Genomic DNA, 23,467 nt, shown 5'->3' with positions numbered 1-23,467 from the left:
TAGTAGCCTATAAATCTAATCAGACAAAGATTAAAAACCCAATTAGAAGTAAAAAATATCTCAGTTGTTAATCAATATGGAATCTCTGACTTTCTTTCAAATTGATAGGATTGGATTCTTTTAACATCATGGATACAATTGAATCCCCCTTTTAACAAATCAAATATATGATCATATAGCGCTTGAAGTTCTCAAGTGACGTTTTTATCAGTTTCTCTTAATTTCAAAAGTATTTCCTTGGCATCCGATAGCAAAAAGCCTTCAATGTAACCCAAAAAAAAAATTACGTAAACCTCTTACTATTGCCCAGAGCTCAACTGCTGATAATGATCTTGCCATGCATGGTTGTCCTTCTGCAATGAGAAGAGGAGATTCATGTGAAAACATTAAGAGCCCATTAGATGCATTGTGTGTGATAATATTCCATGATCCATCCGCTATGATTGGGAGTGCTGTGTGTAGAACCTCCTGTGGATCCCATTCTGTATTCAATTGAGGAAAGGATGAGTTTTGTGGCTCAGTGACTCTAGAGATGCAGTAGTTACCAGCTTTGTGCAGGATCATTAGTAGATCTAGTTTCCCATTTTTGAAAATATGATCTTTTCTCACATCCCATATGCTTCTGAGAATAGCAAAAATTTTTGCAAGATAAGTGTATTTTAGGGCTTTGTCCTGAATATGGCTATTGTACCGCCACCACCATTCCATCAAGTCTATCCCTAGTTTAGAAAAGCCTCCGACATGAACCTAACTTGAACTTGCATCCAGACAGTCCTAGAGAGAAGGCATTCCAAGAAAATATGATTTTGGGTTTCAGGGTGCAAAAGGTGCACCAAATATCTTCTCTTCTTTTGCAAATCCAGACAGTTGTCTTTGTTGGTATTGACTTATGTAGGAATTTCCAGGATTCTTTTAATTAAAGTGTTCTAATTGTAAATTTGTAGATTAGGTTTTGGGGGAAGGAGAGTGAAAACAAGATGGAATTTTGGGCTATATCACTGTTAGCCTAACGGTGGGTTATATTAAGTAAACCACACAAGAGAAGACCACCACCTATGCAAAGAATAGGTAGCCGATCAATCTTGGGTCTACAACAAAGTCATTAATTGTAGGTCTACATCAGATCCGGGTTCATATGAGAAGCAGACGTGGTCGTACGTCTTTCCAGGATTTAAATAGCCCAACTAGCCAAGGCAAATGAGTTCCCCCTCGTGCTTTATGTAGATGGCCACGTAGCGGGTGATAGGCCAGGCTGAGAACATGGAAAATTCAATGTCAAGAAAATGTTGGATTTTGATTAAATTTAATGCGATTTGATTGATCATGGAAAATACACATGTATACATGTTTTGAAAAATAGCTTTTTTTCTTACTATAACCATTTTTTAACTTATTCCATATTGAAAAATTACAAGACTTGTTTTACACTCATTAGATATAAAGAAGAGAGTATGGAGGCTTGTTATTTGCAATGCGTGCCTTAAATATAATTATATAAAGAGGAGAGTATGGAGGCTTGCTACTAAGGAACATGTGAGTACGTGTGTGTGGCGCAATGAGGAGCACTTTATTCGCACGTACGTGGCTCACAAATGGCAGCTTTGACTTTTGGTGCAAGGCTGATCGTTGATGTTTTAACGGCCATGATTCAATAATAACTCTTCAACTTTACTAGTTGCAGATTGTCGCCCAAGGCTCTGTTATATTCTGGGAACGGATTTGATTGTAACCAAACAGCAAACTCAGTAGAACTGAGTCGGGGCGTGCCTCAGAACTTCTCATCCAAGTTTCAGTGACCCCAATTCCCAACACAAAGCACATTCCAACCCTTTACCAACATCATCTCACACCGCATATCTTAACTTGAGATTGGGATCCATTATAAAAAGTGGGACCCGCGGTGTGAGATGATGTTGGTAGAGGGTTGGAGGCATGGTTTTCGAACCGTCATTGACCCGAACGGTCGAATGTTCAGCCCGAGAACTGTCTAGGCAACCGATTTCATTTTACCCCAAACCCGTTCCCTGGCAAAAAACAATTGAATTAGTCAACGACCCGTTTACTTGGGCAGACGGACCATCAACCCGTTCAACGGTTTTTGACCGTTTTTTATTTTTTTTATCAGAACAGATCATCCATTCAAACGGGACGATCAAACCGTCAACCCAAAACCCGATGGCCAAAACGATTCCGTTTGCAAATCGTTTTTTAAAACCATGGTTAGAGAAGTGTGTTAGGTGATCCGGTCTCAACTTCAATTCGGTTTCTGTCTAAAACTGGCCCAAGGTATTTAAGTCCAAATCCATCTTCTACGCCTATGACATGGATAAATGACAACCACGCAAAATTGGCGAGTCACGAGCCCACCCGCCGATCCATCTACTCGTGCCATCTCACTTCAAATTTCATCTGCTTTGACTTGTTCTGCGATAAAATGGTTAGTTATTCCCGCTTCCCACACCCTTCCCTCATGCAATGTTAAGTGTGAACGAAGAACAACGGTCGCTCCTCGTAGACCGTACATACGGGTCAAACACCAACGCCGGAGCTTCCAAGGCAGCAGAACAGAAGAGCGCCCAAATCTGCGATGTCTCATGAAATCAAGAGGCATCGTCTGAGCGAGTATTCAAAAAGGGCGTCTGAGTTTTTGTTTAATGGAAGTCTTCTTTGACAGATCTGCCTGTACTTCCGTCTGCGACAAACAAGGGGCGCCCATGGAGCCATGGGCATGGGTATTTCTTTTAGGAAATTAGTAGTATTCCTAAATCTCAGAAGAAATTAATCCCCATGGTTGTTCTTGTTGATAAGGAATCCAACCATTGTTGTTCGGAGTTTGGATCAATCACTAAAAAAAGCAATTAACGAATGATAAATTACGCACATGAAGTATTAAGGTACTGGGTATATATCATATATGCAAATAAAAATCGAACTACTGATCATACAAAACTTCTGCACTTAATTTGTGCATGATCATTCCACCATTAAAGCTCCAAAAAGAATTGTAAAAGGAAAACAAAGAAAAACCCAAGAATCAGACCAATTAAGTTCATTTGCCCATTTTGGTGAGCTGAAGAGGTGCAGGTGGAGAAATAGTTCTTCTTTTCCAGAGATTAATTTCTTTATTTGGCTCCGAAGCCACTCTTCCACCACCTATCATTATGGGTGCAGAGTGAGGGACGATAATCTCATCTTCTCCATCACTCTCTTCCATCTCCTCGTCGTCGGGATCCAAATCCAACGACTCATTCTCCCTCCAGTCGAAATTGGCGAACGCATTGCGGCCGCTCGCAAACCGCTTCATCTGGCCCAGAGAAGGTGCTCTGTCGGCAACTTCTGGCTTCTTGTCAACAGAAACAACAGTTCTCGTACCTGTTCTTACACCGTGAAATATACTACGGATCGTCGAAGATGGCTTCTTTTTTGTGTCTCGAGGTGGCAACACCGATACATGCCTGGAGTCTTGGGGAGGTGGAGCTACACGCTTAGATTTGGATCTGCACATCTTCTTCTTGTTCTTGATCTGGCCGATGCATGAAACCTTGGGCGAAGTGGGCTCCTGTGAGTCGAAGTTGCCATTCTTCGATTTGGTTCGAGCTTCGACTGGAATTATGGAAACTATTGGACCTGAGAAACCTTTGCCGATATTGGATTTGAACTTGCTTGAATTCTCTGACCTCTTGTCGCGGCCGGGGCTGAAGGGTGGGTTTTGAAAGATAACCGCGCTGGCTTTTGGTAGGAAGGATAAGAGCCTGCTCGTTGATTTCTTCGCTGGTTTCTCCATTATTATCGAATTACAACCAATTAAATCGCCCTTAGCTTGTTTTTCTTGTATGAGCTCTCTCTTTCTTTCTCTCTCTCTCTCTCTTGCTGGTTTATGAACGAAAGTTGAAATTTGATGATTGAGAAGGATGAAGGATGAATGAAGGACTCTAGCTAAAAATATAAATGGGTTGTGAGTCTAGTGACGTTGTGTTGTGGATATTTGTCAAGAGATGTGAGATAAGCTTGAGTGATGATAGGGATTAAGATTTATGTATGAAGAAATAGAAAAGGATGGATTGGTCAAAGGAATGACCAAACAACCAACCATGCATTTTCGGCTCAGACCCAGACCACTATAATTTAACATTTTGAGGCTGCTAAATACCACCCTAATGTTGATTTTATTTCATTTCCCATTTTAATTTTCAAAGCATGATTTTAGAGGCAAAACTGACTTGTATGTGAGATATAATTTTGCACTTGACAAGGTTCAGTTTGGAAGGAGAACATGTAGATTGAAAAACCCTGTATTTTGTATTATTTTGTGTACATTTGTATTTATATCCTTTCCAAACTGAGCCTAATGTTTTAGGAGCTCATGTTTTACATCAAAAAAAAAAGTTGTTTTAGGACTTGATATGATTCTAATTAATTAACTGATAAGACTCAGTTTAGGAGTATAAATACATACAAAATAATATAAAATATAAAGTTTTGCACTCTACATATTTGTATTTATACTCCTTCAAAGATGTACAGAATACAAATTAATACATACAAAATAAGGCTCAGTTTAGAAAGAATATAAATACAAATATGTACAGTGAAAATACATACAAAATAAATGGTTTTGCACTCTACATATTTGTATTTATACTCTTTTCAAACTGAGCCTAATATTTTGTATTATTTTATATGTATTTGTGTTATACATATTTACATTTATACTCTTACCAAATTGAGCCTAAGTGATTACTTATATTTTAGTTAATCTGCCAAATGCCTGGAAAAAAAAAAGTTATTTTCAGTGCACATTATCTCCATGACCCAATTGTTGAAAGTAAAGATTAGAACCCGGCATTAAGTCAGCATCCTGTAACAAAAACCAGAAAACACAGAAATCGCTTTCACGATGTATTCAGTTTATCTGGGTTTCCCCTTTTGTTAAACCGGTCCCATAATTAGGCTGTAATCAGACCGGATATGGATAAGATTCAATAAAATCCGAATCACTTGCATCCGTATCCCAATGAATTTATATTGGGTTCAGGTTTAATTCGATTTTATTTTATTTTTTAATGCAAAAAAATAAAAAGTTAATTACTTTTTAACTCTTATATATAATAAATTAATGTAAATATAACATATTGAATTTATTATATATATAAATTCATATATAATATAATATATAAAAATATATTTTTTATAACTTCAAATATAAATGTGTACAATTTATATATTAAAACCAATAAGTATTATAATTTAATAAGATAGAAATGCAATCTGATTATTAATCAAATGCAAATTGCAAAATCTAAATCCAATCTGATTACATAAACATATCATCTGAATCAATCAGTTATGACTAAGGATTTGTGGGTATCATTGATAGGCCTGCCCATAATGATATACCGCTAAGCTATTAATCAAGGTAAACTGGAAAGAAAAATGGATCAAAGTTGTAGTTTAGAGCGTGTTTGGTTCCGTGGGCGTTTATTAAAAAAAACCGCCACATAGGCGTTGGCATTTATTGCAAATGATGCAAAATGAAACAACTATTTGGTTTCACCATTTATCAAATAAATGGTAGAAAACTGAAATGTTTTTATTTTTGTGCATGAAGCATTTGAGGAAACGTCAAATTCTTGTTTCCCCCAATGCCCTGGCGCTTCTTGAAACGATGTAGCACATTTTAATAGGTATTAATCAAAGGTGGAAAGTAAAAAAACGTTTAAAGTAAAATCCAACCAAATAATAAAAACAGGAAACATAAATGCCCACTAAACCAAACACATGCTTAATTACAACATGGAATCCAAACCAAAGGTGACTTCACTAATCTAATAACAAGCAAGGGTGAACCTCTCTTGCAACCGCCTCATTAACCCCTTGAACAAAAAGAAGAAAAAAAAATAGGAAAAGGAAAATTTTGAATACAACCACCCAACAGTAATCATCCTGAAGCTCAATTTTTCCCCCTTGCTTTCATTAAATTAAAAGCTGAAGTGTTTAAGTTGTAAAGCCCCTTCTCACCTTATTTCCTATTACAAACGTAGGTGCAGGTTATTGAGGGAGAATAGGGGTTATGGTCTCCTTTTTGTCTTTCTTCTGGTGATTAAAGTAAATTCCCAGAACATATGATAATGAAATCTCATTAAAGGGACAAAGGGACAAGGGGACATGCCAAAGGCAATCGTCCTCTACTACTACTGCTGCCGCCTCCGCTGAGATAAGGATCATAAGAGTCTGAGACTGTGAGAGACTGAGCGACTGAGAGGGGGAGTAAGTGAAGTTAGAGCAGAGATTTTAGAGACACACGACATGAGAAGGCGTACGGCGGGCGCTCTGTATGTGTCATTGGCAGTTTGACACACGCACTGTCGAGTGTCGAGTGTCGAGTGTCGAGGTCTCCAACTCCATATATGGAACTGGAGTCGTACTTGTCCCCTCCTGGCTACTGGCCGCTGGCCTGCTGCAATAACAATAGCCAATAGCCACTATGCCGAGCGCCAGTGATGCAGAGTTGTTCTGCTGTCAACTGCTTCATTAATCAGACCTGACATGCAGCACACAAATACATGACTCCCATCTTTAGGTCAAAAAATTCCTTTTTTTGTTTCTCTTCTTGCAGTGAAACTTGTTGGGGTTTCAAACTTATAATTCTTTCAGAGAACCCAAAAAAAAAAACAGCTTACAAAGACCCCCTAATTATCTCTATGATTTTCATTTGTTCCATTTTGTTTAGTTTTATTGAACAAATAGGATAAAACTTGCATGAATAAGTAAGGAGATAATGGGTCCCTTGCCTTGCCCCATTTTCCAGAGAAAAGAATTCCTTCATTATCCCATTTATCTTTATAGAGAATCTTGGTGTTGTGATTCAATATTCTACCATTTTGCACCATTTCTCCTCAAATCAAATCCCATTTCCTTCATTGTTTCGGGTATATTGACATGTCAATTTTAAGGAAGGAAAACCCATTCTTTCCCCCTTTTTTCTGTTTTTTCATCTTATTTACAATCTCCTGAGCCAAAATATTATCAAGCCTTTGTCTTCCTTTCATAAATGCTGCTTGATTTGGAGCAATTACATTGTCCAGTATCTTTTGCATTTTGAGAACCAAACACTTTGCTAGTCTGTATTGACAGATTTTCTCAGGGTGTTTCACTTTAAGGATGTAAACAATATTTGAGAACCAAACACTTTGCTAGTCTCTAATAATTTTACAAACATCATTATTTATAATGGGCCAAAATTTCTCATAGAAGAACGGAGAGAAACCATCAGGTTTAAAAGTATTTGCAAGTTGGTGGGGGGAGAAAATAAACTATTCAAAATCAGGGGTTTATTTTTGTAGGGGAATTCACAGAAGAAAAAGAAATTTCTTATTTTACCTCCTACAAATGAAACAAATGCCAAATCAAGAGAATATCTAGGGGTCAGTCTAAATCTTCAAGGCAGAACATATAACTGCCACCAGGAGGTTATAGACAAAATGAACAGTAAGTAAGCTGCTAGGAAGGCAAAACTTCTATCTCAAACAGGAAAAACAACCCTGATCAAATCAGTTTTACAAGCTGTCCCAATTTATGCCATGTCAGCAAATATACTCCATAAAAGAACAATTGCTGAAATGGAAAGAATACAAAGAAGATTCTGGTGGGAAGGTGCTTCTGAAAAAAGAAGTATTCATACAATATCTTGGAGCCAATTAACAAGGCCCTATTTTTTAAACATGACTCTGGCCTATGGGCAGAGGCTATCTGAAGAAAGTACATCAAAAACAAATCTATATTCTTTTCTTCATAAAAAATCGAATGACTCAAAATGGTGGAAGAGTGATTGATACATTAAACCAGTTAAAAAACAACCTGTTTTGGTAGGTTCAAAATGGTCAAGATGTATACATTTAGACCCTTGGATCCCATCTGAGATTGATGGTCGACCAAAAATAAAAGAGTATACGAAAAACCAGGTGATGCACATTAAAGTGAAGGAACTGATAGAGATTGATGCACATTACAGTGCGGCCTTACACCGACCTCATAGCATGTTTTGGGCACACATCGGAAACATCTCTCGTCCTTGAATTTATTATTCATGGGGAGATATTCCCAATACAGGGTGGGATGTGGCTGTGAGGTCAGTGCGAGGTGCACTATGTGAGGAGCAGATCCCAATTCTCATGATCTCATCAGAATGGCAAATGGAGTGTAGGTCTTCTTTGTTGGTGCTAGCATTTCATCCGTGGGAGTCAGTGTTCTGGTTTCAAGTTTCAACAATGTCACTTGGTAATTGAAATCTATTTTCTTCTTTAAGTAAGGTTGGTGAGAGGAGTTGGGATCTCCTACCAATAAAACACATTCCAACACCCTACCAGCGTGATCTGACATCGCATATCTCACCATTAAACTGGGACCCACCATGTATGAGATGTGTAGTGTTAGATCATCGCATCATGTTGATAGGGTGTTGACATGTATTTTAGGGTTCGTTTGGTTTACAGTTAGAATTGGAATTGGAATCAGAATCAAAATGCATCGGAATCAGGATTGAAATGGTCTATTCTGTAGTCTGTTTGGATCAGATAGGAATTGAAATTAAAATTAAAATCAGCTAGAATGAATCCCAAGGTCAATTCCCTCAAATGGGGGAATGCCATTCTACCAGGATTGAAATAAGATTCTGACTCCAAACCCTATTCCCGCAAACCAAACAGGCCCTTATTGGCATGAAATCCAGACTTGGTGGGAAAGAGTTGTATGATTTTATTTTCTCTTCGTTTTGAATTTGAAAATTAAAAAGAAGATTAATTTAAACTATCGTGATCAGGGCCGATAAGTATCGTCTTTTCACACTACGAAGGACAAAGAAAAGAATATATTTTTGTATTTGTATTAATAAGATTTAGGTATAATACATGCACATTTGTCTGAGTATGATAATTCATACATAATACTACAATAGAACAAACGAAAATTAAAATGTTTGACAATTATATTTATATGTATGCACCGTAATCTTTGTCAGATGAGCATTGGATATATAGTCACTAATATGTTTTTGAAATTTATCGAGTTTTCTTGTTATATCTCTATGTTTCTTAATCATTTATATTGTATCCATGCATTTGCACAAACATACCCTCATATACTTCTTAAAATTGCTTTTCTTTTAATGTTCTTTGTGATATAGATAGTTTTAAACCTAAAACCTTGCGATATCCCCATTTGGTTGGTGTTACAACATTTGTTATTCTACCAACCGGTTTTTAGCATATCCCAACACATGTTTAACATCACATCCGACAATGCATCCCACATTAAACCAAGGTTCAAAATATTGTTACATATCAGCCCATATCAACTAATACACATCGTATCAGGCCCTTCCCCATGCACTTTTACAGGGGTTATATCAGGTCAGGGCCTGATTCAAAAAGTAACCGAGACTTAAATCAGCCCCTCTAAACCAAAATGGAAAAAATAAGTGAAAGCTAAAATAGGGGCCGATGGTATAAATACCTTGAACCTTGCATCAAACTACAGCTCAAACTGTATTTTCCGGTAATAATACTGGGCCAATGAACTCGGTACCATGTGGGTATCACATTTAATGCTGATGTAATCCTAATTATCATTTGGTCCATAGAGCCGCACATCAGGAGCATCTCCATCTCCCATGTACTTGGTTGTCATTCTTAGATGTTTCGAATGTCTGACTGGTTCACGTGGAAAATAAGATGTAAACCTGTTCATTTCCTCGTAACTCTTACTTTTAAGAGGAATCTAAGAGCTGATTATTGTACTTTATTGGGAGAAAAGAAATTATTGTACTTTCGAACGTCATACAAACAGGGCCTAAGAGCTGATGGGTATGAAAATATGGGAAGAATAGGCAAGAATTCAAGAGTCATGATGGACGGGGGTGGAGGGGTGGGGTAGGGGGCCATATTTTCCTTCTCATTGATAATGTATAATGTATAGCGGCAAGAGTAATTTATCAGGACCTCTAGTAGGAGTTGCATAGCGTAGCTTAACACAAGATGAGCGGTTGTTCCAAATGGTCCAATGTATTTCTTCTAACATCAATAATCAATTGCTGATACAGACAGACTTATATAATACACTTCTTTTAAGTGCCCTGATAGCCACCAACCACACGAATACATTCTGGATAAATAGGTTTTATTTCGGCAGGACATTTTACAATCAAGTTGATGCCTATCAAATCTCTCTCTCTGTGGATGGACGGGGCCAGACGGGGGAACCTAGATCTAGCCTAGCCACAATTCACAAGCCACCAGTAAGCAATTAGCTATTATCCCCCAGAGGCTTGAGTAAAAACGTTCTGGGGCACAACACAAACACCTCATCCATGATCATCTGGCAAACAACCATCCTTTCTATGAATTCTTCCTGCTAATTAGGACAATCATTAGACGTTCAGAAACTCATGGTCCACAATTACATCGCTAGTAGAAATCCATAGAACTGTATGGGTCTCAAACCAGCAATTTACTTGCCGGCTACAAGCAACTTGCACAAACTTTGATTACAGCCGTCCCTCAATCTACAAAAGACAGTGCTCCCCTCGTCCTTGTTCCTAAGATGTGGATGACAACTTGTGCCTCAACGAGTGCTCCCCTCGTCCTTGTTGCTAAGCTGAGGGGTGTACTGACTGGTAGATGAAGGCGAGTATCCTGGTGCTGTTGGCGAGTACCCCGCACTTGGGCTGAGGAATTAAAGAAAGACAAGTTAGAACCAATTTAGACGTCCTTTTTTTTCCCTTTTCTCTTCTTTTAGCTGGGGGGCCGGGGGTCGACTTACCTGTACTGTGGAGAGCTTGGGCTGTAGTCTGGGCTGATACCAGAATTGAATGGGCTGCAGGGGGAGAAAAAAGAAGCAAACCAAATTACTTTTGTCCATGGTTATTATCTGACCTTGACAAAATTCCTGCCCCTGCTTATATTATTATGCTAAAAGGCAAAGAATACTTTCCAACAGGGCAAAAATATTTAGGGTATGGTCCATTGATCAAAAACTACAGGTAGAAAGATGATTGTGGTGGTGGACATGCAATGATGATTCCAAAACAGTTTCAATGTAGTAATTGGTGAAAAGAAAGCGGCAAATCTATTGTAAAAAAAATAAAATAAAATAGATACTACCTGCTGGGACTGTAAGTGGGGCTTGGAGGCGAATAAGATGGTGATGTTGGTGAATATGACGGTGATGTTGGGCTGCAGCAAAAGAAGAGAGGTCAAACAAACAAGTATATAAGAACCAATCAAGCCTGCCACACCCAAATGGTTGTCCACTTGTTACAATTGCCATACAATTGGGAGAACAAGCAGAAAAAAAAAACAAAAGCAAAGGGGGAAAAACAAACAGGGTTCAGCTGCAGCAATACAGCTGAGACTCTGAGTTGGCTGTGGTTGGGAAACTTGTCATCCAAGATCCAATGCACAAAATTAAAAGTTAACAGATTAAAAGCATGGCTGAGAGATTCAGAATTTAGAATTGAAAAATAGTGACTTGTGATATACCTGTAGTTTGGAGATGTCTGACTATATGGACTGGATGGTGACAGTCTGGGACTGCTTGGAGAATATGCCAATGAAGGACTGTACTTCGCCGATGGAGGATTGTAACTTGGAGAAGTAGGACTGTAGCTTGGTGAGGTTGGGCTGTAGCTTGGGGAGGTTGGACTGTAGCCAGGAGAAGTTGGGCTATAAGCAGGAGAGGTTGGGCTGTATGATGGAGAGGTTGGGCTGTAAGAAGGTGAGGTTGGGCTATAAGAAGGTGAGGTTGGGCTATACGATGGTGAGGTTGGGCTGTATGATGGTGAAGTTGGACTATAAGCAGGAGAAGTAGGGCTATAAGCAGGAGAAGTAGGGCTATAGACTGGAGAAGTGGGGCTGTAGCTGGGTGAAGTAGGGCTGTAACTAGGAGAAGTGGGGCTATAACTTGGAGATGTAGGACTATAACTAGGAGACGTAGGACTATAGCTGGGAGATGTAGGGCTATAACTAGGTGAAGTGGGAGAGTAAGATGGACTGGTAGGAGAATATGCAGGACTAGTAGGACTGTAACCAGGAGAGCTAGGACTGTATGTTGGGGATGTGGGACTATAACCAGGTGAAGTAGGACTATAACCAGGTGAAGTAGGACTATAGCCAGGGGAGGTAGGACTATAACCAGGAGAGGATGGGCTGTAGCCTGGAGAAGATGGACTGTAGCCTGGGGATGAAGTAGGGGAGAATGCCATTCCACCAACATAAGGAGAAAATTGAGCATCGGTAATGGGTGAAAGACGAGCATTCGGGCTGAGCAAATAACTTGGAGACATCATTCCCTCATTATATGGAGTTCCCATAATGGGGGATCGTGAAGGTGTCATGCCAAAGTCCAGGCCTTCCATATAACTAGGAAGTTGGAGTTCAATGGCTTGCTGCAGCATCTGATCATTCAAATACAGGGCACAATCTCCAGTGCCAATAGGAGCAAGCTGACCTAGCATGATATTTTCAGTAACACCCCTGAGGCAATCTGTCTCAGCATACACGGCAGCATCCAGAAGGATGTCCACAGTTTCCTCAAATGAGCATCTCATCATTGGTCCTGTATCATTTCGATTAATACCATGACGAGTGATGGCCATTAAGTGACCTCGGTAGGTCATGGTGTCACAAAGGATAGCAAGGTGCCTGTAGTTCACATAAGATCCATCAAAAGATATAACAACTCGCAATTCATCCAGCAAAGCACGACGAACAGCCTCGATACCAAGAACTTCAATCACTTCAATCAAGTGGTTGCTTGTTGTCCTTGTGGCATCAACATCTTCATGGCACATGACAGCTAAAAGATTGACACCTTCAGTGTCCAGCATCCACTCAACCTCTGGCTTGAATCCCTCATTTTCATCAAACTTATTTACCTTTCCTGACTTGATGAACACCTTGTTGATATCTGGAATGCCTCTAAGGGCCATTTCTGTCAGCATGTTACTTTCTATCTTTTTTAGGAAAACATCATCTTCAGCAGATTCATCCTGCAATTCCCCCTTGGGAGCTTCATCATTCATTATACGTATACGAAGAATTAGCTTTTCAGCATTGTCATCATTAAATATACATGTCAAATCATCATCAAACTCAAGATTAATCTTCTCTGCAATGTCAGCCATACTCAACTTCTTATCCACCATCATTTCACGATTTAACTCTATACGAAGCAGCCAGGGAGAAATCTTCTCAGGAGCAACCTCTTCATCTGGCATTTCATAGTAGGACTTTACAAAATCAATATCCTCTTCAATTATGGTGCTCATGGGGTCTGGATCATACCATACTTCAGTAGCCTGTGTCACACTCCGCAAAGTAGTGTACTCCAGGGCACATTGGACATTCTTGGCCCTTTCCTTTGTCTTGTTTACTTCAGGCTTCAGGTAGACTGACAGTGAAGGAGTCTTAATTTTCTTTGCCACATTAATAATTTCCCTCAACCTGGGAACACCCAGAGTGACGTTTTTCGCACTAACACCAGCATAGTGGAAGGTATTCAAAGTCATCTGAGTGGCAGGTTCACCAATGGACTGAGCAGCAACACACCCAATCATTTCTCCTGGGGCAACTAATGACTGTAAGAAACGAGATTCTATCTCACCAATAACCCACTCAAATGCTTCACGAGTAAGCCGGTATTCTTTCAACACCCTCTTGCTGGCAAATGTGCTTCGAAGCAAGATGTTGAAGAAGAGAGTGGCATTCTTCTGAGCTTCCATGCTCAGAAAATCATCACCAGGAACAACCTTCAGTCTCTCCTGGAGTTTATCAACAGCTTCAACAATCTCCATTGGATGCATATCAGACGGCCTTCTCAGGTCCACCTTAAAAGTCTTCTGTGCATTCCAAATCAACCTCTTAAGGTTCACAGGCATGGGCCAGTTATTATCACCAGTGGTTGCAATCTCTGTGCCAAGCTGGTATCGATCGGCTTCCAATTTCTGAACTTCTGCATCAAACACATTCCGGAACTCCCTAATGGTTTTCAGATCCTCAACATGTTCTGGTAACATGTAACTTGGGTTCCAGTTCTCATCATCAATTTCATATCTAAAAACTTTATCAAACTCTGATTTCCTCATTTTCAATGAGTCCAGTTTCTGTGTCTCAATCCATACAGCATCCATACCGTCTTCACCATAGAGAAACTGTATAACATCCCCCAATGAGTTCCTGACAGTTCCATCATATTTGACCATAATATCTTCCATAGCCTTCACAAGTCGCCTCTGGATGTACCCAGTCTCAGAAGTTTTTACAGCCGTATCAATCAATCCTTCCCTACCACCCATGGCATGAAAAAAGAACTCTTGTGGGGTCAACCCACGCAAATATGAGTTTTCCACAAAGCCGCGACTTTCAGGTCCATAGTCATCTTTAGTGAAATGGGGCAATGTCCGATCAATGAACCCATATGGGATTCGCTTACCCTCAACGTTCTGCTGTCCGACACAAGCAGTCATTTGTGAAATATTAATGAAACTTCCCTTTGACCCTGCAGTAACCATAGCCTTAAGATTGTTACTTTCAGATAAGCTCTTCTGTGCACTACTTCCAGCATCATCACGAGCTTTATTCAACACCTGAAAAGTTGAAAGCTTGTTAAATAAATAAAAGGGACAGACTGACATAAAAAGTAACAGAGAAAAAGATGAATAAATGGGATGGAATGGCATAGAACACAGAAAAAGCCTCTGCACACCTGATTCACTCTATTTTCAAATGATTCCATCATAGTTCGTCCAGGTTCAGCCTCCAATTGCCTTTCTTGGGCAGCCCTAATAAGTTCTTTCACTTCATTTTTTGCTTTAGAAATTGTCTCATTAATTTTTTCCATAGTAGCAGCATCAGCAATTGTATCTCCAATTCCAATACTGAAACCATTCTGCAGAAGCCAATAATTAACAAGCCATTGTGTGTGACCAAGAAATTTGCGAGCAGCATCTGGTCCAACTTCTTCCCTGCACAAACATATGCTTGAGATAATGTAGGAATATATATAGTCAAGTTGTTCAGTGAGTGTCCCTAATATGACCCAGTAATCATCCATGTGGTAATTTAATTCGGAGACCCAAGGTTCAAAGTATCGATACACCCAATATGTCTGTACATGTATATCAAGTGTTTCCGTACTATAAAAAGTCATTCTTTTTACTTTGTCATTTTGATCAGGGAACAATTAAACATTGTTTTAACATATAAAAACAATAGAGATTTGGGAAAAGCCTTTAAAAAGGCATATCAGCCACCTGCAATCGTGTCCAAATTTAGAACCTTGGGGAGACCAAACGGGCCCATATCTTTGCCTTACTGGCCTTGAATAGGGGCAAATTTTAGCCCCAAAGAACTTGCCACATGTAAATAATAAGCCCTTCTTTATGGGCAAAAATAATATAAAAAACTACAAATCTACAACTTTGAACAGCTAATATTTTGGGGAACCACCAATACAAGGTGGGGTTGTAGCCGATATGAACTGGAGGACTGCACACCTGAAAAAGTCCCCTATTTAGGGGGTCACAACACTTGTACATATATGTAGATATTTAGGGTGTACTTACCAGATCACATGAATAAGACTACCAGTAGATGTTCCAAGGGTCTTTTTGCAAAGAGTGCCTGTAAGAAGCTCCCCCCTCTCTATTCGAACTTGAGTATCTCCTGGGGTTATAAATCCTGTTTCAGATTCAGAGTGCCAAGCCGATGTCCTCATGAGATTTATCTGCTTAGGAATTATAAGATTAAATACTTGTTTCCCAGTCCAAAGGGGTCTAGGTTTCAGAATTGCAGGAGCAGGAATTTTCCCATCAAAATCCTCCCACCACATCAAAGTGTTCATGAAGACATCCTGGAGAGAGGAAAGAAAGCATAAAACCAATGATGTATCAGAATGACAAACCCTTCTATGAGGGAATCCACGTTGAATAAATAGAATATTTAGCATAGAATTTTCACATCCATCACCTTCTCTATAAAAGTATCCCTTTTAGTGATCTTACGGCATCCTAAAAGTGTATCTTGGACAATCCCCATAACAGGCCGATTTGACTGGGGTGACACAATGCACTTTGGCACCATCATTAGCTCCAAGACTTCTGCCCTTGTTTCAAATGATTGAGGAACATGCATGTTCATCTCATCTCCATCAAAATCAGCATTATATGGAGAAGTAACAGACAAGTTCAAGCGGAATGTCGAGTAGGGCATAATCTTGATTCTGTGTCCCATAATGGACATTTTGTGAAGACTAGGTTGTCGGTTGAATAGAACAAAGTCCCCATCTTGTAAGTGCCGTTCCACCTGCAACCAAGATGCAACATATTTAAACATGATTATAAAACCATGATTTAAATTTTAACCAAGAACTGATCAGAAAAAAAAAGGGCAAAAACTTACCTTGTATCCAAGCTCCAAATGATGATCACTACTTTTCTTTAAGTAGCGAAGATCAAGCCTCTGTCCATCTTCTCTTATGATGTACTTGGCACCAGTTTTACCGGGTGGCGGATGAGGTCCATATTCAACAAGTTCTTTCAACCTGGCAAGTTTGGCTGTCACTTGATAACTAGCAAGATATCAAATAGTACAACTAAAACAAATTGAGTATAAGATCTAGACCTTTCAATGTTGTATGGTGTCACAGTCTCTGGATATGTCAAGTTTAAAGCAATACTCCAAGGAACTCCCAATTCATCAATATTAATGGTCGGATCAGGTGTGATGACAGTCCGTGCTGAAAAATCCACACGCTTTCCCATTAAGTTACCTCTTATGCGACCCTCCTTAGCCTTCAGCCTACTACATATTGATTTAATTGGTCGCCCTGACCGCTGTGTGGCCTGAACACAAAGAAATTGCTAGTTGTTCAAAAACAAATTGCAAAAAGCTCATGCAAGTATTTAGACATTAGCCATGAATGCATACCCTTGGCTGGCCAGGCAGCTCATTATCAAAATATGTGGCTATATGGAACTGCAGTAATTGTGCAAATTCTGAGATGATGTGTGCAGGAGCTCCATTTCTCTCCTGTCTCCTCAGATTCTCATTGTGTCTAATGATCATTGCCAACTGATGAGTTAAGTCATCCTGGTTCAAGATTTAAAATATATAAAACCAATATATCAGAAGTTGTATAAATATTGTGAAAAAAATACTTCAATGTCTCACCCCACAGAAAAGTTTTCCTATAGAACAACATAAAAGCAATAACTTTTCCCAATGATGGCATTTTCAATTAAACACAGTACTTTTGAACAAAATGGGAGACGCATAGTAGATAAGGCTTGCCTCACTCCTGGATGAAGTATCCATCATCACAGACGGTCTAACAGGAGGCGGAGGAATTGGAAGGACTTGTAGTATCATCCAATCAGGGCGAGCATATTCAGGATTCAAACCTAACAATATGCAGTCTTCATCACTTATCCTCTTCAGAACACTTAGAACCTGAAAAAAAAATATACATATATATACATATATATATATATATTCAACATAATGGTAATATTACAGAAGAGAAGTGACAGAAGACGAGAGAGCAGGAGGGCAGAGGAGCGGGGGTGGAGAAGAATGACAAGAACCATTTGCAGAGTTATTTACCCTTTCAGCAGAAAGCTGTTGTTTTCTTTCAACAGGTTCAGGAAGCTGTTCCTGGTCATCATTTTTCTTCCTCTGAGCCTTGTACTCTGCAATCATTTTCATACCTTCAATAGTAAGCTTTGGCTGTTGAGCACCACAACCCCCTCGCCTCTTTTTAATTGGTTCTCCAGTGTCTTGTCCTTGGACCTCAATTTCATCACCACCTTCACATTTAGTTTTATTCTTACAGGCATCCAAAACCTTCTTTAGCCTGTTCTTTGGGTTTCTAATTCTTTGAGCCTGCTTGAACTTGTGATCTTCCTGAAAAAGTCATATTCAAAAAAATGTAACATTTAAGAATTTAATAAGATTCGGAATTTTTTTCAAAATCAAAAGCACCATAAAATACCAAAAAGCCATGTGCAAATAGAGAGATAGAGAGACTATCAGGAACCTAAATTTTTACAAGCTACAATATCTCAAGGACACCACTCATCCAATAACACACTTAGAACTAAGTGCCTTCAGGTAAAAATTTAAGTGGTCATATATACAAACTATTAAAAGCACCAGATATGAGAAACCATAGATTGGGGTTAGCATTTTTCAAGCAATTAAGGTAGTATTTAGCAATTCCTTTGTTTTTGTCAGCACAACATCAGCAAAACAGGGAAACCCGTTCAGTGGCCCTCATTTAACTATTTTCCATTTCCCTGTTCTGACCCTCCTAGAATTATTAGCCACCTGAAACATAATCAACCACATGTAACTACACAAAACAGAGGAAATTGCAGGAAAAGTTGCTATGGTAAACATTACCAAAGAAAAAGAAAATGGCTCACTTGGAATGTCTCCGTGTGAGAAATTCTAATTTTTTATTGGAAATGTTAGAAATTCTAATTACCATGAAATTATTGAAATTTTTGTAGAAAAACATCCTTATCTTTAAGATCTGTCTACAGCTAGTTGGAAAAACAAGCAAAATAATAATTTCAGAATAAATCATATGCATGTGAATCCAAGCTTCTATCTTCCCTCTGAGATACATAATTAACATCACAATACAGACTGTTATTTTTATATCCTCGGAATAAAGGTAGCTGCATTCTTTGACCAAAACCATCTAGATGGACTTCACATGCTAAGTCCAGCATACTCAAATGGTTTTGTGTTTTTTTTTTTCATGAAAAGACCAAACCACAGTTCCAAAAGATGGAAACAAGAAGGGGGAAAAGGAAAAAGAGTAGGAAACTCTAACTCTATATTAATCACTCTTATGTACAAAATTTAACATGACAGAAGTATAAGAGTGCAGTAAGGAAAAAATAAAAAAGGAAAATGAATAATGAACACTATATCCAAACAAATGGACTAAGTGACACAATTTAATGCTTCACAGAAAGGAGGGGATCAATGAGACACTGTGAAGAAGTTCAAAATCCAATTGGAAAGTCCTATGCAAGTCTTGTTACTCGTAACTGAGAAAGTCTATCCAACCTCCCAGTTAAGAAGACAGATAAGGAAATTTCGTTCACATAAACCAAGTGAAATTCGTAGAGAAAGTTTATGATCATATGGAGTTGGGCTTTTTGGAAGAAGTGACGAGGAGGATGAGCTTCGGGAAAAGATGGAGGAACCGGATTTTTGCTTGTGCATCTTCAGTGTCATTTTCAGTTTTGATAAATGGGGTTTCAACTGATTTCTTTGGTTCTTCAAGGGATTTCTTTGGTATTGGTGGTGGAGGTGTTGAGAGAACTGATTGACAAGGGTAGAGAAGTGGGACTGATTTATGGGTTCAAGATTGAGAGAAAAGGATTGACCATATCTCACCTGCAATATGCTGATGACACCTTAAACTTTATGGGTGCATCAGTGGAGAAGGCCCATTTCCTGAGGAGTACTCTTAAGTGTTTCCAATTGCTGTCTGGTCTTAAGATTATTCTAAGTAAGAGCATAATGATGGGGTGGGAGATATTCAGCATTCAGTGTCGGAGGAATGTGCTGGATCAATGGGATGTCTGCTTGGGGAATTCCCATTCTCTTATTCAGGACTTCCAATTGGGGCTAGAGTTGTTGCCACCTCTATGGCAACCTGTTTTTGACATAATTGATCAAAGGTTGGTGGGCTGGAAGGGGAAATTCCTATCCTTCACAGGGAAAATCGCTCTGATTAAAAGTGTTCTTTCAAACCTGCCAGTTTATCACTTATCGTTATTAAAGGTTCTACCTGATCCAGTTAGGGGTGTTTGGTTGGAAACCAATGCCCCCAAGGGTAGAAGCCTTTCCATGGCTGATTGCCAGAGGCTGTATCCTAACTCAAGACATTGTAAAGATCAGAGGTTATCAGTTTCCAAATAGGCGTTTGCTGTGTCTTGCTGGAGAGGAAGGTATTCTTCATCTGTTGTTTCAATGCAGTTTCACAACTCCAATTTGGTCCTATTTCTTCAAGCTGTTCAAGGTGGGCATGTGGACTATATCAGGTTCAGCTGAAATCTTCAGTTTTTTATGAATGGTTCAGCTGAAATCTTTAGCTGCTGGCCAAGAATTCAGGGTGGAATTAAGGTCAAGATTTTATGGAGTTGTATTCCCTTTGCTGTCTGTTGGGAGTTATAGAAGGAAAGAAACAGAATGGTCTTCAAGGATAAAAAGAAAAGAATGGAAGAGGTGGTGGCAATTATCAGCTCTACAGTTATTGGTTGGGTGTTGCTGCTTCCAAGAATTTCAAGGACTGAAGAAAGAAGACTTCGGGGATGATTTTTGGTGTTCTTGAATTAGTAAGAGTCCTTATGTCTTTGTTTTTTTGTACTTTTATTTGTTAGGGCTCTGTTTTTGCTTCAGATTTTGTTTGGTTAGGGTGACCTCTTGTCACCTAGTTACATTGTATTTGCATTTTCTAGCTATAAATTTTTCTTCTTTATTTATCTTCAAAATAATCCCGTTTTCTGTTTCAGATCAGATGCAAAACATCCGTGCCTCCTAGTTAACAAATGTATCCACCTAAAATTTTTCTGCACATACAAGTTACTAGATGCCATGGTAACCAATAAATAATATTAGCAAGTTCTTTTATTATCCCACCCTTCTACTTTTAAGTTTTAACCATTGGTAATCCAATTCTCTGAACACAATTAGGTGCTAGTTCATTCTGAGCTCTAAGGTAAGTGGATTGACCCTATTCACCTCTATTTGCATCGAAGTTATTTTTTTCCCAACGAACAGCTCCTGTCCAGAACTTCCTTTAGGCCCAAAGGTAGTAATTCCACTAGTGAACCCAAATAGTATCATAACCAAATTTGATTCGGTTTATGATAAGCTAAATAACTAACTCCCAAACCTACAAGGAAGAAATCCAGTATTCAACGAAGAATATTCTTCAATAAGTACCTCGTCGGCGAGAATTTTAGAGCAATTGAAGCAGACGCAACGCATAATACTAAGAACAGTCTTCATGAAACCGATATGGAACATGGGCTTGGCGAGCTCCAGGTGCCCAAAGTGCCCAGGGCACTCCGCCATGTTCGCCATACAGGTCTCACACTTCATCTTTCGGTCAATTGTACCGAGACGAGTGTCGCTCAAACCACCTGGCTTCGGCTTACCCTTCTCGGTCGTCTCGCTGTGCTCGATCTGCACCACCGACATTTGCCTCTGCGAGAAGACCAAAACAAGGAAACCACAGCGAGTAAGAAGCGAGAGCAAAACCGGAAAACCCTAGAAAGCGACGAAGCAAGAGAGTTAGAACATTACGATCACGTCGGGGCTGAGTATACCAAACTGAACCCGGCGGACTTTGGAGACCTCCGCTGGGGAGTATGGAAATCGCGTATCCATGGCGACAGATCGTGCGAGAATTCAGAACAAAACTAAAAAGGATAATGAATTAGGGTTTCAAAAGAATAAGAGAAAAATGTCCAAATAGAGGTTGCTTGCAATATGTCACTACTCTGTTTCTTGGTTAGTGATTGATTTGGGTTTTAGTAGCTTCTTCGGCTTTTGTAGAGAGGAAAGCTTTGATCCTCCTCCCTATCTTTCTCCGGTCACATGCTCGTGAATCGCCTTCTCAGAGAAGAGAGACCGCGAGAGTTGAGAAAAGAGATTTGAGGCCCCTCGAGGGGTATTTATAGACGAAAATATGCCGCCCTAGACATCTTCCGCGAACCGACCCGTTTTGGAAGACAAATTGACCTAAATGCCCTTCCTCGTGTAGTTGTTAAGGCCTTGTTTGCCATCACTGGCGATTCTTTTGATTCTCCTGATGAGAATCGTGCTTGATTCACATAACTTATAAGCCATCGATTCTTATTCAAATGGGATGAGAACTTCCCTACAAGCGAGTGAGATTCTTTGAAGTTAAAAAAGGGTGACTTGTGAGAATGAAAACTCGCCCAATGCAATTCTCGTACCGTCCTTAGTAGTAGTAGAGGTGTCAAGTGTGCCGTGCACGGCCACGGCCCGCGCAAAGTGCCTGTGCCATGCCGGTCCATGGGTTGTGATGGGCCATAATGCCCTTTTCGGTGAAAATTTTGGTGTTGTCACGGCATAGCCCACGGTCCAGACCCATGCTGTGTCGTGCCGCACCGCAGGCTGCAGGCCAAGCCGTGTTGGGATGGGCCACATGGTGGGCATTGGGCCTGGATCAAATTGGGCTAGATTGATTTTTTGACTTTTTTTTGTTTTTTTATTTTTAATTTCTTTTCTAAGTAAAAGTGTAAAACTAAAATATTTTACTTTCTTTTGAATTTTGGGAACTATTTGAAAAATTAAGAAATGATAAATCTAATACATAAATGAGAAAATACTTAACCAAATAAGAATGATGGAATAACAAATTGAAAGAAAAATAGGAATTTTATTTTATTTAAATTTGAATGATACAAATTACAAATCATACAATATTACAATGGTTGGATACTTGGATGAATGAAATATGAAAATTTAATAAAATAATAAAATATAAAAAATACAATATAGTTACAAATTGAAAATACAAAGTTACATTGTTAAAAAATAGGAAATAAATTAAATAAAATTAAAACAAAATTTATAATAATTTAAAAAAAATAAAAATTCTATACAACTAGTCAACTATTGTTAATGAATTTTCATCATCTACTTCAGGTGAAATATCCGGTGTAGTGTCATGCCCTCATTTGTCTTATAATCTATCTATTTTCTATATCCGATCAATCCTTAAAGCAGATGCACATCTCTATACTTCCATTGTTCATGAAGCTTCTCTTGTCGTCCAACACCGTGGTACTTACACTAAAACAAGACTTTGATGGAATAGTAAACACCGGAGGGGTTAGTAGATCATGTGCCATGGCAGCGAGAACTAGATGATTTTTTTAATGTTCACTCCACAATGCTAAAATATCAAAATTATTTGTTCCCTCACCTAAACTAGAAAATTTTGCTTGTAAATGAAAATTAAGTTTAGTAAATGAATTTATTGTAGAAATAGTAGGTTTCTACCTTCTACTTATTAAAAAAAAAAACTCTTCTACCACTGGGCTCAAGATCAGAAGTAGAAGATGTTGTACAAGTTGTAGGTTTATTTCCTACTACTTCAGATTCATATAAATTGTACATTTCAAATAATAAATTATTAATTTATTCTTTTTTATTTCCAATTTCAATATTCATATTTCCACAACATGCTTCAAGTAAAATATCTAAACCATATTTCCTAATCCTATGATCTAATATTGTAGCTAAGCAATAAAAGGGAGAAATGTTCTCCCAATATTTTTTAAATTTATTTTCTATTATTTCAACAATACATTTAAATTGTGAATTATTTCTATATTTTGCAAAGCAATCACTAAAAACCA

At 38.8% G+C, this 23,467-nt stretch overlaps 2 protein-coding genes across 2 annotated transcripts; both read right to left on the bottom strand.

Moving 5' to 3' along the window:
- Window positions 1-2,882: 2,882 nt before the first annotated feature.
- Window positions 2,883-4,288, bottom strand: LOC148849362 (uncharacterized protein At1g76070-like). Its single transcript, XM_088951626.1, has one exon. It carries the CDS (start codon window positions 3,782-3,784, stop codon window positions 3,050-3,052), a length of 735 nt encoding a protein of 244 aa, XP_088807752.1. The 5' UTR covers window positions 3,785-4,288; the 3' UTR covers window positions 2,883-3,049.
- Window positions 4,289-10,039: 5,751 nt separating this feature from the next.
- NRPB1 (RNA polymerase II large subunit) lies at window positions 10,040-21,723 on the bottom strand. Its single transcript, XM_088950800.1, has 14 exons — window positions 21,381-21,723; window positions 21,018-21,281; window positions 17,655-17,954; window positions 17,343-17,501; window positions 16,980-17,141; window positions 16,674-16,894; window positions 16,452-16,593; window positions 16,020-16,355; window positions 15,617-15,903; window positions 14,758-15,016; window positions 11,535-14,638; window positions 11,157-11,228; window positions 10,816-10,869; window positions 10,040-10,720 (listed from the first exon to the last, which is right to left on the bottom strand). The coding sequence occupies exons 1-14, from the start codon at window positions 21,462-21,464 to the stop codon at window positions 10,618-10,620; spliced, it is 5,547 nt and encodes a 1,848-aa protein (XP_088806926.1). The 5' UTR covers window positions 21,465-21,723; the 3' UTR covers window positions 10,040-10,617.
- Between the last annotated feature and the right edge of the window lie 1,744 nt (window positions 21,724-23,467).

Source organism: Nelumbo lutea, chromosome 6 (assembly GCF_056320005.1).
Source record: "Nelumbo lutea isolate HS-2025 chromosome 6, American lotus-T2T, whole genome shotgun sequence".
Taxonomy (NCBI): Eukaryota; Viridiplantae; Streptophyta; class Magnoliopsida; order Proteales; family Nelumbonaceae; genus Nelumbo; species Nelumbo lutea.
This window is presented reverse-complemented; position numbering and strand designations above follow the sequence as displayed.

Excerpts from the sequence above, each read along its gene's own strand:
- LOC148849362 (XM_088951626.1), bottom strand. The coding sequence starts at position 3,784 with ATGGAGAAACCAGCGAAGAAATCAACGAGCAGGCTCTTATCCTTCCTA.
- NRPB1 (XM_088950800.1), bottom strand. The coding sequence starts at position 21,464 with ATGGATACGCGATTTCCATACTCCCCAGCGGAGGTCTCCAAAGTCCGC. Across the intron at positions 17,955-21,017 it reads CTAAAATTCTCGCCGACGAG|GAAGATCACAAGTTCAAGCA; the intron begins GTACTTATTGAA and ends TGACTTTTTCAG. Across the intron at positions 17,502-17,654 it reads AACAGCTTTCTGCTGAAAGG|GTTCTAAGTGTTCTGAAGAG; the intron begins GTAAATAACTCT and ends TTTTTTTTTCAG.